The sequence below is a fragment of the Anopheles coustani genome, chromosome 2 (assembly GCF_943734705.1).
Source record: "Anopheles coustani chromosome 2, idAnoCousDA_361_x.2, whole genome shotgun sequence".
Classification (NCBI taxonomy): domain Eukaryota; kingdom Metazoa; phylum Arthropoda; class Insecta; order Diptera; family Culicidae; genus Anopheles; species Anopheles coustani.
In genome coordinates this window covers 28,973,445-28,992,111 of record NC_071289.1, presented here as the reverse complement: position 1 = coordinate 28,992,111, position 18,667 = coordinate 28,973,445, and the positions used below count along the sequence as shown (strand labels likewise).

The 18,667-nt window shown below is 38.8% G+C and overlaps 2 protein-coding genes across 2 annotated transcripts; both read right to left on the bottom strand.

Annotated features, from left to right (window-relative positions):
• Window positions 1-234: 234 nt before the first annotated feature.
• Window positions 235-1,695, bottom strand: LOC131264178 (putative odorant receptor 83c). The gene is made up of 5 exons (XM_058266466.1): window positions 1,674-1,695; window positions 1,468-1,562; window positions 564-653; window positions 348-503; window positions 235-288 (listed from the first exon to the last, which is right to left on the bottom strand). The coding sequence occupies exons 1-5, from the start codon at window positions 1,693-1,695 to the stop codon at window positions 235-237; spliced, it is 417 nt and encodes a 138-aa protein (XP_058122449.1).
• An 855-nt stretch (window positions 1,696-2,550) lies between these two features.
• LOC131264177 (putative odorant receptor 83c) lies at window positions 2,551-18,428 on the bottom strand. The gene is made up of 8 exons (XM_058266465.1): window positions 18,402-18,428; window positions 6,787-6,979; window positions 3,795-3,895; window positions 3,204-3,736; window positions 3,041-3,140; window positions 2,880-2,969; window positions 2,664-2,819; window positions 2,551-2,604 (listed from the first exon to the last, which is right to left on the bottom strand). Exons 1-8 carry the CDS (start codon window positions 18,426-18,428, stop codon window positions 2,551-2,553), a joined length of 1,254 nt encoding a protein of 417 aa, XP_058122448.1.
• Window positions 18,429-18,667: the final 239 nt, after the last annotated feature.

The window sequence follows — 18,667 nt, the reverse complement described above, 5'->3', positions numbered from 1 at the left end:
AGTAGACATGTAAAGGAACTAGCCTAATAACCATATCTCTAAATCTTTTACTTTATAGACGAATACTATTAGCTTACATTTTTGTAAGTTTGCTGAACAATATTGTTATAAGTGACATTTAATGTGAATTCCTTTTCAAATGATTTCGAATATCCTCTGACAGAAAAAACACAAACTAAGTCATTGTAACAAACTAACATAAATTAATATCGTCAGGTATATCTGTAGCCACCTTTAACTGACGTACTGCATAATAAGAACGAAAAACTGATACAGCCCTCGTAGAACCTGAAATTGAAAAATATCGTAATATTCTAAAAATAATTCAAACTTGTTTATTATCCTACAGTCATGTAAGTCGTAAAGTTCAGCGGTGCGAATCCATAAATCATCAGAGTTAGTGGACATTGTTGGCGGCTGAGAAGAAAGACAAACTCTTTCTGATTGCTAACCGGGAGCTTGTACCATGGCACTGAGTTGATGGTGTCGTACATTTCATCCACCTGGAAATTGGTTCATTAAAATAATACAACAAGTTTTACAACATTATCACGACAATGTACCTTCAGCTCTACATAGTGTCCGATTAAGAAGTATAAGGTAAGTTGAAAAAATAAAATGAGCAGGAAAAAATACGCAGCATACCAATCGGTCTAAATGGAAAAGAAATGGTTTGTTAGTGCGTACTTACGAATCCATCAATACTTTATTCCTACCAATGCAACCAACAACATTCCGTCGCAAATTGAAAATAACCCCATTCCTACATGTACCAATATTAATACATTAAAAAGATCATCAACGCTATTTAAAAACCTGAAAATCGGCAAAACTGGTTAGTGATGGGGTTGAATTGTGTGTTTTACATTTTTCACTCACTTGACAGACTGTTGGTGATCGTACATGCACTGCTTCCACTTAACATCCATCGCTGAGTTGTCATTCTCCGAAAATGCTGGATCATTCAATATTTTCTCCAGCTCGTGGAGATGTAACATAAAAATGTCGGCATGAGCCATCGAATACAATGCACACAAAATAAATAAGACATCTGAGGAAATTGAACCTACGATACCGAGTGCGTAGAGGTTTACTTGAAATAAAATGTTGGCTACGTAGCCGCCAGTTGTGCCCCAATCGTAATACGGAAGTTCATAAAGAAACAGTGGCATAACCGTATCGTTGGCGTAATACGCATACAATGGGTACAATCCAAACACGAATCCCGAGCATGAGAAACTGATCGCTATCAGACGAAATATAAACCACATCACACGTCCCGTTCTTTGCAGGACAGCAACTTCTTTCGGGCTTCCACACTGAAATGGCACCAATAGTACTTGCTCAACTGATTCCGTAAACTCTTTGAATTCGAAGCCTCGTTTAATGACAACAAAAAACTTGACATACAGCTGCAATAAAGAGTAGCTTTTAACTTTAGATTTAATTTTAAATTATGTCGTTTACCTGCACTGCCGATCCCAGGGTAATGAGAATTTTCATCAGGTGCTGATGATCGTTTGAATACTTGGTAATTGTGTAGATGCTACTCACGAAGTACACTATCACGTGAAAGGACAGATAATAAGAAGCAGGCAGAAATTTACCAGGGGCTGTCCAAATCTCTGTCCCAACAATTTTTGAGCTTATGGACAGCAATTTTAGAAGATTACGATAGCTTTCTACAGTGGCCATTTTTGTTAACCTGTTCTTTTTGGTTTTTTTAATGCAACCAAAGGAAAGTCACAACATGAATAAACGTATCGTGTTAACTCCTATGAAAAACAACCTGATTTCTTAACGGTCTGTAAATAAATGAGGCTAATTGTTTCAGTCGATTGAATTGGTAGTAATGCTTCTGAATTTTGCAATATTATTACAGATGCTTCGTTTCAGATGAACGGCCTTCTAGCTGTGTCATGTTTTATTCAGATATCATTGGAATATGGCCCCCTTTGGAACCTAACACTGTCTGTATAGCGATTCGCATGTAATTTATGCATGCTTCAAGTAAATAGTTGGCCAACGTTATAGCCGAAAATAGTTATCGTATCATAGAAAACTTAATTAATATTTAAATGTAAGTAATCGTATTGCAAAACATAATAGATAAAAATTTGACATTTTATTTATCAGATTGTGAAATCTTACGTGCAATTAAAATCAAGGCTGATGGATTTATCACATTAAGTCGCTTGTCAAGCATTATTGTTAAGCTTTCTAGCAAGAAGAGTGTACAATGAATAAATCAAAAGAAAAGTAGACATGTGAATGGACAAGCCAAGTAATCAAACACTTCACTTTATAATATAGATCAATCTTATTAGCTTACTTTTTGGGAAAGATACTTTTGTTTGATAATGGATGTTTCATGCTGTACAAGATTGTTATGAGTGACTTTCAATGTTTATTTCTTTTCGTATGATTTTGCATATCCTTTAGCAGGAATAACATAAACTATTCAAGAAATGTTTGATATTAAATTTATTAAGCACACAACAACAACAGTTCAATGTAAATTAGTATCATCAGGTATATCTGTTGCAGCCTTTAACTGACGTACCGCATGATAATAACGAAAAACTGATACAGCCCTCGTAGAACCTGAAATTGAAAAAGGTCGTTACATTCTTAAAATAATTCAAACTTGCTTATTATCCTACAGTCATGTAAGTTGTAAAGTTTAGCGGTGCGAATCCATAAATAATCAGTGTTAGTGGATATTGTTGGCGGCTGAGAAGAAAGACAAACTCTTTCTGATTGCTAACCGGGAGCTTGTACCATGGCACTGAGTTGATGGTGTCGTACATTTCATCCACCTGGAAATTGGTTCATTAAAATAATACAACAAGTTTTGCAATATTATCACGACAATGTACCTTCAGCTCTACATAGTGTCCGATTAAGAAGTATAAGGTAAGTTGAAAAAATATAATGAGCAGGAAAAAATATGCAGCGTACCAATCGGTCTGCATGAAAAAGAAATGGTTTGTTAGTTTATGCTTTGGTCTTTACGAAACCATCAATACTTTTCTCCTACCAATGCAACCAACAACATTCCGTCGCAAATTGAAAATAATCCCATTCCTACATGTACCAATGTCACGACATTAAAAAGATCATCAACGGTATTGAAAAACCTGAAAATCGGCAAAACTGGTTAGTGATGGGGTTGAATTGTGTGTTTTACATTTTTCACTCACTTGACAGACTGTTGGTGATCGTACATGCACTGCTTCCACTTAATATCCATCGCTGAGTTGTCATTCTCCGAAAATGCTGGATCATTCAATATTTCCTCCAGCTCGTGGAGATGTAAGATAAAAATGTCGGCATGAGCCATCGAATACAATGCACACAAAATAAATAAGACATCTGAGTATGTTGCACCTACGACACCTAATGTGTAGATGTTTACTTGAAATAACATGTTGACTACGTAGCCGCCAGTTGTGCTCCAATCGTAATACGGAAGTTCATGAAGAAACAGTGGCATAACCGTATCGTTGGCGTAATATGCATACAATGGGTACAATCCAAACACGAATCCCGAGCATGAGAAACTGATCGCTAGCAAACGAAATATAAACCACATCACACGTCCCGTTCTTTGCAGGACAGCAACTTCTTTCGGGCTCCCACACTGAAATGGCACCAATAGTACTTGCTCAACTGATTCCGTAAACTCTTTGAATTCGAAGCCTCGTTTAATTGCAACAAAAAACTTGACGTACAGCTGGAATGAGTAGTTTTTTAAAACTTTATATTATTTTTGAGTAAATTATGTCGTTTACCTGCACTGCAGTTCCTACAGTAACGAGAATTTTCATCAGGTGCTGATAATCGGTAGAATACTTCACCATTGTGTAGATGTTACTCACGAAGTACACTATTATTTGGAAGCATAGATAATAAGATTGGGGGTGCCCATGGCGCAGCGGTAGCGCGAGGAAACACCACACCACAGGTGTGGGATCGAATCTCGAGTCTGGCACCCTCCGGTATTACGAACGGCTGACCACCGATCTATAATATACCGTCTTTCGGTCACACAAACTCTCTTCGGAGAGAGGCCTTGTCCCACTAGGGGATGTCGTGCCACATAAAAAAAAAAAAAAAGATAATAAGATGCAGGCTGGTATCTGCCTGGTGCGGTCCAAATCTCTGCCCCAACAATTTTTGAGCTAATGGATAACATTTTCAGTAGCTTCTGATAGCTTTCTACAGTGGCCATTCTTGAATCGCTCACGCAACAACTAGCTGTAATGCTGAAAAAGGAAATTTTGGCAATAGAGCAGACTATTGCTACCACCATGAACGTATGAATTCTGTGCACCAAATGAAACGTAAATGTTCAACAAATCTGGAACATCCGTTTGTTCTAGTGAGCAGCTGGTTTCATACCCATATGAATTACTTATAATTGCGTGAAAAACGGCACATGGTATAGATTCAACGTATGATAATAATCTCATTTTAAGGTTGTGTGTTGGATTTCGAGAAAACACATTTTTTATAATTACTTTCCATCAATGTTATGTATTCAAAACATAACACAACAAAACTTGAAAACATAAAGGTTTGATGTATCTCTTTCAATTTTTAATTAATCTCACCAAGGTTCGACATAATCTTCTACTTAAAAAACGCAATTGATCTGAATACGTGTTGACAACCTGTTATAGCGATGTTGATTACTTAATCACTTAACACTTAACACTTTTAAATACATTTGAAGTGGAGGTAAATTTTTCTGAATAAATTTTACAAAAATGTTCAATGCTAGTTTTCTCAACCATTTAGCAAAGACAAACGCCTTATTAAACACAATGCTTCGAATCGGATTTCTTCGGTTTAGCGCCAATGAAAAAAACTGTCTACTATCTAGATCTAAATGAACACAGTCTGAGTAATGGTCGAAAAAGTGATATTCTTTGGTGTTTCTTGTCGATGGCAGATCGACCGAGGGTCAGGTGTCGTCACCCCAGTGCACCAACCCGGAACCGATATCGCATGCCGAAAGCGTCGCAGTTTTGATGCAGATGAAAAGGCAAACGAGTTCCAGGGTTGGTTTTTCTGAAAATGAAAGTAGCAGCGAAAGCGATTTGTCATCCTGTCAGACATGACAAATTGAGTTGAGTTGGGAAAAAATTGTTTCAAAAATTGTGTACCAATAAACAGCCTATGTATAATGATCATAAAATGCACAAATTACCTATGGTTAAAAAAAATGAAATCTGTACTATCATGAGCTATGCCTTGAAACACCGTATGAATACATCCAAAAATAATCAAACAACTGTGCAGTAAAGCTTTCGAGGAACTTGATATGATAATTAATTATGTAACAAAATACCTGGTGCAAATAAATGAAACAGCAACTTAATATCCCCCGGGATTGGGCTACAGTACGGTTGGAAATGCCTTCATCATTATTCTTTTTGACACTGTTATTTAGACAATTTCTCGGCGGTATAGTATTTAATCTCGTAAATTTCATTATAAAAACTGATCAATTTAAAGCGTCCAATCCGGCAGGTATCGAAAACTTACTTTGCCCATCAAAAGATAGTTGAAGTTTTTGGCAAATGGGCGAAAATTTTTAGTCTTTATGTTTGTTACAACGCAAACATCTTACAATTAAAATGATCTTCCATTAAAACGGTAAAGTAAATTTTCTCCGTAATTTACACTTTGCTGTTGCCCGAACTTTAACCTTCTTATACGTCATTCATACCGTCAAAGAAGCGGGGAACTAATTTAATTGAATTGAAGACCTTTTTGCGTACTAAAATAAAGAGGCCAAGTTGAAAAGTTTTCCGTACGACTAAGCACCTAGAAGAGACGGTCTTTTGGTTGGCCGTGATCCAAAGGGAAAGTTGAAAGCACCACTACTGGCAGGAGTTTGGTTTATGAGGCGATGTAAAGTTTTGAGTTAAAACTGCAATAGAAAGTACAGCCGAAATGTATTTTTTATGAATCGATCATTTTTTTGGTCATGATAAGTGAAGTGAAGGATAAAAGGTAACAATATACTAACGGGCATCTTAATGTTATAACCGATACCAAGGAGAAAAAGCAAAACAGAAACAACTTTGACCTGTTGGGGCAAGTATCGCCATGGACAATTATTGTAGCACAAGATATTATTCAACTGTAGTTGGATTTACCGTAATGGCTTTGCAATTACATGATGCTATTCTGATTCAATCGTCACAACAGAAGCATGTGATTGTGGCTTAACTAATACCACATGGAATTTTCTCCCTGCAGGAGTTCAAGAAGAGAGTAGAAATGAGGCACTTTGGGGTTTGACAATTTAATAACGTCACTAACCATTGGGCAACCGTCAGCGAGTCGGTGGTGATTCAATCAGGCAAAGACCCCCGATCTCCGACTCGACGTACGGGCTGAGATTTGCGGAACACTCGTGCAAGTGACAGATGCAGTGCTAAAGAGGTATTAATATATATTACTCTTCCTTGGTCGCGAAACGCCCGATACACTCGTCAACGCCATTGTTCTAGATCTTATCGAGGGATGAGGTCAACGGAACACGAGCAAAAACCAGGGGCACGGGAGGTAGTTGCGTCCCAATGCACCACATAATTATGCCATCAGTGGCCCTTGTTCAGATTTCTGGGATCGCGATCTAAACAGTTCGTTCGCGCGACGTAACGAGATTGTGAGCTAAAGAGGTATTCAAGCCTAGGGACTGAGGCGATGACATATCCAATTCAAGGAGGGAGACACCGACATGTGAACACATTCGTATCAGAAACTTACCACTACTATACAGCTTCGCTAGTTCCTGTGCCCCTTTGTACGGTGGTCCCCAACGAGGCCGCTTCTCATCCGTCGTTCGCCCACTGTCGTCTGACGCTTCCTTGCCGCGGGAACAGGTTAGGATGGTGTTGGAGTTCGGGTCATCCTCGAGCATGGAGTTCTGTAGAATTTCCTGGTCCGTCTTGACGGGTGTCTGTGAGTGAGAGTTGGCGTATCGAATGTATTAGATTAAACGTCATCGTGATAACATCCACGGCACGGATTGTGCAGATTGTGTCGAAATGGAAGCGGAGAACAAGGTGTGCGCCGTAAGCGATAAACGGTTGTCTGATAAACGAGCATAAGCAAGCCTAATTTCTCCCAAGGGAATCCTATTCCCGGTTCGAGAGAGGGAGAGCATCCGTGATGACGATGATGGCGTCAACATTCTTGGCTTCAGCGTTCTCAACGATCCTCCCGTCCCGATTTCCTTCGGCGTGATTTTCCAATGCAGCCGATTTGCGGTTTATTTCAAGCCGCTCTTTCGAACCCTGCCTGTTCCTGGCGACAAACTCCCTCAAGTTCCATTTTTAAAACAGTGAGTTACGTGCCACCTTCAGACTGCAACCGAGAATGTCCTGTTGCCAGCTAGAGGCCGTCGGTGCAACAACCTGCCTGTTTAATAGACCAATTCATCGGGAAATTAATGTATTGCTCAAGCTAAAACAAACCTAGACAACAAGGAGACGTCGTTGATGATGCAATTTAATGCACGAACTATCCTACAACATGGTTATACCGTTCTACTCCACACCTTTCCATTGCTGGGAAATTGTTTTAGTGTGCATCCATCGAATGAAGCACGCATGCACACTAACGTTCCCTTCCTTCCTCAATGACACTTCCTTCTTTCACACAAGTGGTCGTTTGACAAACAACATTTGCATTGCAAATAGCCCAACACTACGAAACGGAATTTTCTTTAGCAAAGCAAGCTCAACCATCCGACAAGACGCGCATCCTGCCAACCCCAGAATCGATCTAATTTGCAACGATCAACATCGATTGGCCGTTAATTGTGTGCGCAATTATAATGTTTTCGGCTGAACGAACACTTTGCCTTGTTTCAAGTGGAGCTGTTTGAACATAAAGGAACAAACACATAGGTCCCCGAATGATTGCCCGTTTTATCTGCTCCATCTGATAATTATCTCCAGGTATTCCAAAATCCATGTCTGGATGATGTGCCCTGTGTATTAGAATAGATGTCAATTTTATTTTTTTTTTGTCGCGAATCGCTTGATAATCGACGGACATGTTTTACTAGAAGTTAATGATTTTTTTTTTGGGAAAAATTGATCAAAAAATTTGGTTTTGCTCGCGGTGTTTTGCGTTGTTAAAAGTCGTCTCTCTTCGCAAGAAGATCAGGTTTTGTTCTGAAAGTTAAATTTCTTGAAGAAACTTGCTCAACTTCTCGGTTCTTCTTTCGAGACTCTTGAAAATATTAAATCGTAAATGCTGAAACTTTTCATTGCCTTATAAATCATCAATCAATAATGTTAAAAGTATTCTCCATTATAAGCAAGCAATAAAATCAATAATTTATTATAAGAATGCCTTCTTTCATGGATAGGTTGTGCGAATTATTGTTTAGTTTTCTAGTACTTCATTTTGATCTGTTGCACCTTAACTCGTCCGTGTTAACGAAGGTTCCCTAATGTAGCCGAAGCAGATGCCTGAGAATCGAGAGTTATTCCCAAAAAAGGGAGTTTCTCCCACAGATAAAGGCAATTTGACCCGACCTGTTTCCTTCGCCTAAAGCGAGTTTTTGCATGGATATTCGTGAGCGTGAGCTTCTATCGCACAAGTGTCGCATATCACTCGGTGACCCTTATCAACTATGCAAACAAACAATCTCATACACATTCGCAACACAGACAATGGAGCAGAGTAAGTACACTATTCTCTTTTTCACTACCGTTTTAGATGCTCCCTTATGCGACGTTGACCAATTGGCGAAACGAAAGTCGTGATACTGTAACAACCGTGACCTACGTGATATCTGGAATGTGCTACCTTATAGTTAACACTTGATAAACCACATATATATACAAACTAACATAAATAATGAACCACCTGTAGCCTAGCACGGAATCTTGGGGTGTAGTTGGCTTTAACGATTTCTAATTCTAATTCTGGTTCATCATTAGCTTGTTTCCATTCGTTAGTTTTTCAGCAATTATAAACAAAACTGCGTCTCATAAAACTCTTCGGAGTGTAAATTTAATCTTTCTCTTTAGTTGAAAACTGTAAGGAGTTTAAAGTAGTTTGAATCACCATGCGTCTCCATTTTGTACAAAAGAGCAAAGCACGTGTTGGAAACAGAATGAATGTTAAGTTTTCTGTAGATTTCATGTTAAGTAAATTTTAGACATGCAACATCAGGTTGTTACAAATTTTAACCTTGAGTAAATTGATCGGTTATTTTCCGTTACGACATTTCTTTTTACCACGATCTAACCCGTCACGTGGATTATGAAGTTTTAAACGGTTCTAGCAATGGACAGACTAATCCTATGTTGAATTAAAGTAGAGCATGAAATGACTTGACGCGGATAATGTCACCAATTTTGTTCTCGTAATTTATTTGTAGAATTGGTAAAGTTATAGGTGAATGAAAAACTTAACCCAAATATACGCTTCAGGAAGCGATTGAATCCGCTTCCTCGAACCCGAGGGCATAGACTGACTCGATTAAACTCCAATTGGAACGTTCAGGAATCCCCGTGGATAAGAGAAAACAAACCAGGAACAGTGGCCAACCATCATACCAATCCACGGGTTGACGGGATTGCTCGATATCTGTTGACTTGCTGAATCAACTCGCCACCATCGAACGCGTGGGATGCAATAAAGAATATGAAAATTTAATGACCACATCGGGTGCAAGGGGTAGAAGCTTCTGTTTTAGTGTGTCGCTGTTGCCTGTTGTTTCACAGTTTGACAGTGCCTTTAAGCGGTCCATGTTTTTCCGATTAAAATAATGGAAGGATAGAGAGTATGGGTGTTGATTTTTTGTATTATGTATTACTTACCCTCTCTTTCCTTTGGTGGGTACTCACAAGCCAGACTCCTACCATATGGAGCAGTGCTATGTTCCGGTTTAATGGTTAACGTCGACTTTTTATGGACTGGTGATTAAGCTGATGATATTTTTATTCTACCATAAAAACCCGAAATCCATGGCAATCGATTCCGGGCGCAAGAGCATACGACGGTTGCGTCCAGTTTTCTTCCGCATTTTGGGTGTAAAAACAAGTAAACGAGTGGTTAGTGCATGTTCCGGGAATTAGGGGTTTTTATGACTTTATTAAAAAGTATTCGGATTTTGACGATAGACGGTCGGGAGGGAGAGTGCTTGGAAATGCCTTGTCGATTTTATCAACTTAGGATTGTACTTTAATTTTTCATATGCATACATAAAATAGTTATAGGTCAGCATATGGATATCTTCAATGTAGAAAAGGCACTTTGATATTGTTTTCTTCAGACGAAAAAAAGTGCATTACTTCATGTTTGATTTGTTTTCCTCCTCCATTCTTTTTTGAAAGTGATTTTTTATGTTTATAACACATAACAAAAACTGTGTAAGGTGCAAATGGAAAACTATTGTAAAATAGTCATTGTTGATGTACTGGAACCTTTAAAAGATTACATATTGATACCTAAGAACGAAAGCAGCAAAATTAACCATATTTTCCAAATAAACTAGCCCCACGATACAGTTTTTGTTGTCATGATTCATTGTTTTTTTTTTCTGCATTTAATAACTCAGAACGTTAATCGCACGGCCAATAAACAACAAAAGGCCAGGAAATCCCCAGCCAGGATAAGGAATGCGCCAGCTATGACTGGAATAAAAGAATGTCCTTTTTTCATTTACTGTTTTACTGAATATGAATGATGACGAGATGAAGCAATCATATGGAAAAATCGACTCAAAATTAAAAACTAATGAGGCATTGTTATGCATATTTCAGTGACAGTTGCAAATAGGAAGAGCAAATCGTTTAACTTTTTCCAATTTTCATGCTTTAAATTAATCAGCTTTAGCAAGCTTAGAGGAATATTTGTGCGTGCAATTGTGGAATCTTGTAAAATGTTGGTAGTAATAGATTCAAAATTTAAGTTCTAAAATCACCTATGAAGCATTTCTTGTCATTTCTAGCATGGAAGATGCTCCCTACGTCACACGTAGATGTGTTGACTACTTGAAACTTTTTCCTGCGTCATGCGTAGAGTGGTTTGACTATTGGAAACTTTTTCCTCACAGAAATTCCCAAACCATTTAAAATTCCCGGCTCTAACGATCTACTTAGGTCTTTCCGAATGACCGTCGTCAATTGTTACGAAGGCATTCGAACGGTGTCTGCAGAGTGTTCAAAATTTTCCCCAATCGTTGGGCATCTCTCAAGCAGCCAAACTCAGTTGACGCATTGACGTTTAAGCCGACGACGGGTGCGCCAAGATGGGTGAATGAATCACCTTTTTTATTGGCGGGGGATCATAAAACGACACAAATGGGTCGCAGAATTTTCCGCACCAGCAAATTTATTTGGAAAGCTTTCAAATTTGTTGCGCTTCACGCTACAGGGGTAAGATTTATGCTTTCCCTTATTAGCGGCATTTTCACGTAGTATTTCGTTTGTACCCTCACATCAAATGATATAAAAGAAAGGTAAAAAGAAGCCAACAGAGAAGTAGTCCCTCTGAGAACTTTCCGTAAGTAAAACGGTTTGTTTCTTTTTTTGTTTTCTAACAGACACCTAGGTACCTTTCTCAAACGTTATATTTCCAACCCTAAGCTGATTTGTTCAAACCGTTGTCAATTATCTGACGTTAGTTGTCTAGTATTACTAGGAAAAAAAAACAATGGGACCGGGCAAGTGCTTTTTTTGTATCTCTGCCACTGTACGGTATTTTTTTTACTGTTTTAAACAGAGAAACGAGCGAAAACATTTACTTATAATTTGCATACATAATCAATCGTTCTCATTGGTCTACGTGACCATTCGAGCCAAAACGATGCGGTGCGAATGAAATGGACTGGTCGTATCGACTTATTTTGTCTGCTGCATAGTCTCAATTGATTCGAGCAAGAATGGAATATTTATGTACGATGTACGCTTGAAACTTGTTGAAACTTTGATTGGTTGAAAGTATAACGGGTGACCCATGATTTGCACATGTGAGTGCTAAAGTTGCTGGTTAAACAAACGGAAAACGAAGCAACGAAGTAGCAATACAAAGTTTTTATACGATAGAGGATTACCATGTGAATTCGTCCCTCCCAGTGGTATTACAATAAATTTCAATCATCGCATATGAATTATGTATTCTTTGCAGAATGAAAGTTATTGTGGTGCGCGTAAATTTCTGAAATTTTCCCAACTAAGCCTGGTACCTGTGAAAATACACGGTTCTTTTCTAATAACCGATAATTTGTACTCCTTTGATTTGATGTTGCGTAAAACGAACAAGTTTAAAGTTTGCAGGAATACCTTTATATTGGAACAATGAAAGTTATCTTAATAAAAAATTACGCTTCATCATTAAATATGAAATACTTTTGTTATGGAAATTGCAGCCATGACATTGAAAACATGAAAATTAATAAACAAAAACAGCCAGTATATTCGCAGAGAACATTGCTAATGGGTGGGCATGGTAATGGAGACGCCTGGTGTTTTATTTTATTTACTCCAATTACTCCCGAAGAACGTTAGGAATGCTTTACGAAAAAGAAGGCAGGGCTAAAGTTTGATCCAGAATAGAAGTAAAGTTGAGTTTTATTGTTTGCAAAAGCTCTCTGCCTAGTACTGAAAAGTGATTGCTTCACCTATATAGTAAGCCATTGCCCTCTATACTTCATGTGATTCCGATGTTATTTCTCATTTTCCTTCACTTGTCACTCCAACGTTATTTCTAGTGTATGTGGATGTGTTTTCAGTAAGAAGTTTTACTCATGCTCCATTTTTATCCATTACATTTTCAACGCATAACGCATAACGATAGCATAACGATGACGAATTGACAGATTGTTCTGCCCTTGAACGTCAGCAGAAAAATATGAAAAGATAAGTGGACCTTTTTTCGTGTTTTGGGTCAAATGGAATAGAAAATAAATGGGTAAGCTACGGGAGTGATAGTGGTTTTTTTTACACCACTCTACGTTTGCTGTATTGCACACCATCGCACACACGTGACCTGGAAAATTCAATGCAGAACTGGAGGCTCCAGCAACATGCAATGGAAACGAAGCCATCAAAAACAGGTGATCGAAAGAATGTGGATGAATTTGATATTTATTTCTCGAGTGTTCGTGTAATGGTCGGATCAGTCTTGTTCGATTAACCAGGAATACGTTGAAAAAATCGTCCTTTGCAGTCCCGTATATTCAAACAACATTTAGTCATGTGTGCGCTAGAATATGTCTAGTCGTTTTCCGTAAACGCAGACGCAGCCACTGTACCATTGGCCATTTGAAAACGAACCGGTGTGACAAAGCAACCGAGAAAGCGATTCTAGAAAAGGCGCTTTTGAGTAAGAGTTGATCGAAACTGATACATTTTCTGTGGCTTTAATAGAGCACCAACATCCGACCGAAATTTGTGGAAATACCAATTGGTTGGAGCATTCGCTTTCCTGCATCCATCAATCAAATAAACCCACCGGTTTGGTTACTCTAGTTCGCTCTTATGCCCATCTATGCAAACGTTGACTGTGATGAAGGGATGCTCCAAAACAAACGATATGGACGTGGCAGTTTTCCTTGTTCTGTTCCAACATTGTTGGTGGTTCGTTTTATACTTTTTTTGTCATTCCTTTGTGATGGTGCTTCTGTTGTCGGTTGACAATTCCATCAGAAAGAAATATCCATGAAATAGGTGCAGACTCATTGAAGTTGAACATTTTTCAGAAACCAACCATTTTATGCAGGTGTAAGTTTCGTCGAGAGCTGCAAAAATAGAAATCCTGGGTACGTTTATGGATGTTGGTAGCATATTTTTTTTGCAGGAAAAGGAAGAATAAACTATACGAATATTTAAAATGCATGAAAGTATCGGAATTTGGTTGAAAAGATGATTTTTTAAAGCAAACAGATAGGAATGTTGATTGGAACTTTTCTGGACTGGTTCAATCCATAAAGAATAACGGATAAATTCTCCAGGTCCTGCCCATACCACCACAGCAGGCATGTCGAACCTTTGACTTGTAGGGACATTGAAGGTTGCTCTTACGAATCTCTGTTCTCTGTAGAACTCAGGGAATAGTTCTAAAACCAAAACAAAAATTAAATAAACCACAACATACCGAACCGTTATGGTTAATTACGGCCACAAGTAATGGCTAGTTTGGCAAAACTGATGGAGTTATTGTTCGGAAAACTCACATTTTTGTATACATAAAAATTGAGCAATCAGAGATTGATAAAATGTAAGAATAGCATTGTGCATTTAAAGTTTATATAACACTTTTTTTTTTTTATGTGGCACGACATCCCCCTCGTGGGACAAGGCCTCTCTCCGAAGAGAGTTTGTGTGACCGAAAGACGGTATATTATAGATCGGTGGTCAGCCGTTCGTAATACCGGAGGGTGCCAGACTCGAGATTCGATCCCACACCTGTGGTGTGGTGTTTCCTCGCGCTACCGCTGCGCCATGGGCACCCCCTTATATAGCGCTTAGGGCGTGTAAAAAAGTGTAATTTTGAATTTAGAAAACATTATATTATCACCAATCCCGAAACCCACCATGTAACGTTGAACTTTGTACTATTCAGATTCCAACTATGTGTCCAACTAACGAACATTTACTATCGTTCTATTGATTTTCTATTTAGTTTATTGTCACTTTGGCAAAAGTATTATTGCCTTCCAACATCTCCAACCACGTATTCGTCTGAGGCCATGTTCCAACACAATCCTAGGCGGCACAAACAAATTGACTCTCGTTTCGTTTTCAGTAATTTAGTCGCACACCGAGTAAAAGCAGGCGCTGGACTCAGAGCAATTGCAATTGAGATTACTCGAATTACATAATTATCAGATCATTCTGCTTAATAAGTTTAATGACTCTCGACACTTTGTAAGATGATCCCGTTTGGTTGCTCCGGTCGGCAGAAGGGACAGCAATATTGGTTGTTATTGCAGTTGCGATCACGTTCAGCTTTACTTCACGGACTGTTTTCCACCATCCCTCTCACAGAACAAAATAAAACTAACAAACGTACGAACGGTTCAATTCTGTCGATTTAAACGATCCACGTTGAGCAGCAAACATCGATGGGGAAAATCGGCTACGGGCCGATACAATATGACGGCGATAAAATCGATTAGCAGCAAAGCAAGCAAACAGGAAATCTTTCTTGGCTTGTGTTGGGATTATGAGTCCCGGTAGCTTGTAGGAAAAGGGCTTGCAAAAAATTATTAAACATCGTCCGGTTCCACCATCCTCCGTGGGTAAACAAGGTGGCAGGGAAAACTTAAACTCTCTATCATATGAGCAAGAAGGTTTCGTTAGGAATAGACTGCGCAGTCGAGGGTATTTGAAAAATGGAAACAGTTCGGTTTGTTTTCCCTGTTTCGGTTTTTTGCCGAATGGAAGTGGTCGAAAAAGTCTAATTGATTTAGTAAACAACTCTTTCCAGCACCAAATCGCTGCAGCCAACATGAGCTCACGCTGAGTGGGTTTAGCAATAATATTCGAATTATCAAAGGTTTTGCGTAATTAAATTGAAACGAGTACCTTTCCGTTAATTTTTTCAAAATAAGGAGGCGTGAAAAAATTCACAGAATTACAGTTAAACCAATGAGCTAGATAAAAAATTTTTGTGGTTAGTTTGGTTTGCTATAAACTTAAACAGCAGACAGCAGAAAACTAGGGTATGAGAAGAATATGTTTGTTAGAAATCATTTTGATTGGTGACTTTTTGCTAAATTTCGTTAGTCAATTATGTGTTATTTTGAAAAGGTAATCAATTATGTGATAAATTCTTACAAGCACACATTCACCAACGATTGGCAGTACCAAGAATTTTAATATAAAATTAATAAACCAAGAAATGCTACTGAATATGCAACAACTTTTGAAACTTTCATCTTAACGGTAAACCTGCGTTTTTACAACAGATCAGCCTCAAGCAGACTCCCTACAGCCTGAGCCGACCTGTTGGCTTCTACTTGCACACTTATTAGCATTCCTGCCGTAGGGTAAAAGTCGGAATAACGAAGCATTTTTGTAGCGGTCCAAAATTAGTTTTCCAAGATTTAAATTAGGTTCAATTTCACTTGCTTATTATGGTCATTCGTTTTCGTTTGTCCTTTCCTCAGACCGTCGGTCAAATTTTTGACAAGATGCGTCTGAGGAAAATTATTTCGGCGGTGTTGAGGTTGAAAGGCAAAAGTTGTTGGATGAAGCATTCTCATCTGAGCGTTGCCTGTCCCGTTTCTTCTCTGCTCCCCTCTTGATGGTACACGAACTTGCGTGCTTGCAGCTGAAATTTGTTGGTAATTGAATTTTTAATTTTGAAACATTTCACTTCATTGAAAGTTTTGGTAATGCGATGGACACATGTTTTACTAGCAGTTTTGGACCAGTAGTTGTAAAAAGTTGAAAATAATCATTGAAATCTTTTCAAATACAAGAAAAACAACTTTTTATTTATCATGAGCAATTTCATAGAAACCGGATATGCGTCCATGGTTACAATACAAACAATACACCTGTAATATCCTGTGTTTACGTGTAATAAATTGAACATAAATTCTTTTTTTTACCTTCATTTCTATCAGTGTTTGTGCATGTAGGATGCACTGGGTTGTTTGTTATGCATGGTAATATTTAAATAAGTAATGGAACATTAGTCAGCAGGGTATTTCATAGCTTCTGTGAGCCAAGGCTAAGAACAAATACAGTCGAGTAGTACGTTTTATACACTCGTTATGCCGTTCAATTAAATACAGATAAACTCCCTCAAATCTCCATGTTTTATGGATGTTTTCTCTGTAATCCTTCCGCAAACTATAAACATAACGGAAAATGGAAAACTTCTTTTTATACATTCCATCCTGCCCTCTTCGGAACGCATGCATCTGGATGTTTCATTTGCATCAATTGAATGATTTATTGTGGATTACATTGTGAACAGTAAAAATAAAATGTTTATTCAGTTTGTCTTGTTCAGTATCTCTGGACCATATCTTGCAGATATCTTCGTTCGTAAAGTAAAGTGCTCAATTGTGCTCGATGACCATATCGATGGTGGAAAACCTTCGCTAGCAGGTCGCGGACACTTTATGTACCTTTTTATTACACCGCATCCGGTGCAGAGAGGTGCAGCGGAGCTATACCTGCCAATTGAAAATTATCGCAAATACACTTGTTTCCTGTCGAAAACACTAACAAAAGGCCGACGACCATCAAATACACACGAGTGTCAAAATATAGGGTCGGTTTTCAAAACTCCCCGGGCACAAGATAACAACCGTTTCCTGCCATCATACCCCGCACCAAACATGTACTGGGGACTGTCAGCAGACGTTGTACTATAAAATGAGATGCTTACTGCCACGTAAAAGTTACACCCGTTTTAAAGCTCGCTTCGGTGCGGTATTCCTTCGCCGCATTTATGCCCTCAGACAAATGTGACCCATCCGAAATGAGCGCCATCGGAAGGTGAAGTATTCGTTTTCCAGCACGACAACCATTGGAAACCTTCGAACAATTATGACAATCAAATTCATTTCCCATAAAGCCTCGAAACGGACCTTACTCAATCAGCTTGACGGCTGTAGCAGTTTTGTCGCATTGGAAAAAAATGTTTATTAATTTAGTATGCCTCCTCTCAAAACAGTTATGTTTCTAATTTGGAAGGATTCCCGATGTGTTTGTTTGATATGGTGTCATTACCAAGTTCCTTGGAATCTAAATAAATCGAAGTAAACTTAAGCTAAATAATGCAAACCGTATATTGATATACGGTTAAGGGGGTGCCCATGGCGTAGCGGTAGCGCGAGGAAACACCACGCCACAGGTGTAGGATCGAATCTCGAGTCTGGCACCCCCCGGTATTACGAACAGCTGACCACTGATCTACAATATACCGTCTCTCGGTCACCGAAAATTCTCCTCGAAGAGCGGCCTTGTCCCACTTGGGGATGTCGTGCCACAAAACAAAAAATTGATATAAATTAAGCCTTTTCAACTCACTCAAAGCCTTAAAACCTTATATCTTATGAAAAATGTATTAATTATAAAACTAAATTTTTTTCCCACCATGCCTATGTTTGTTAAGAACTTAAAACAGAATCAACATTAGCAGAAAAATGTGGGGTTTATACAACCCCAGCTCAGCTCTGTGCTTATCATTAATGGCTTCATCATTGAACTCTCTCGGTCACTGGGTAAAGACCGTCCGAGGTGAGACGAAAACAAATCATCATCAGGCCATCAGTAATCCACATAAGAAGCTTGCTATCGTGAGCCGGGTGTTTCGCTCGAAAGCTCTCGGTCCTACCTCAACACGAACTACATTCGCTCGGCAAAACCCGGGGCGAAAAAAGGCGTTAGTCTTACCTGTGCAGCATCGGACTTCGAAACCATGGATGCGCCTGCGTAGATATCAGAGAGCCGACGTGATGCGTTCGGAAATATGTCCTTTCGGCAACGAAAAAGAACCGCTTCCCGGGAATATTCGGAGCTTTCTAAGCACACAATGTTCATGAGCAATGGCGGTTATTTTTCGCGCTTTTTAGAAGTCGAAGGTTCATCCGAACGGAATCACGGAATCGTTTTTCCGAACAGGAGCACTCATACTGCTACGTATTTATCGCTTTCGCTCG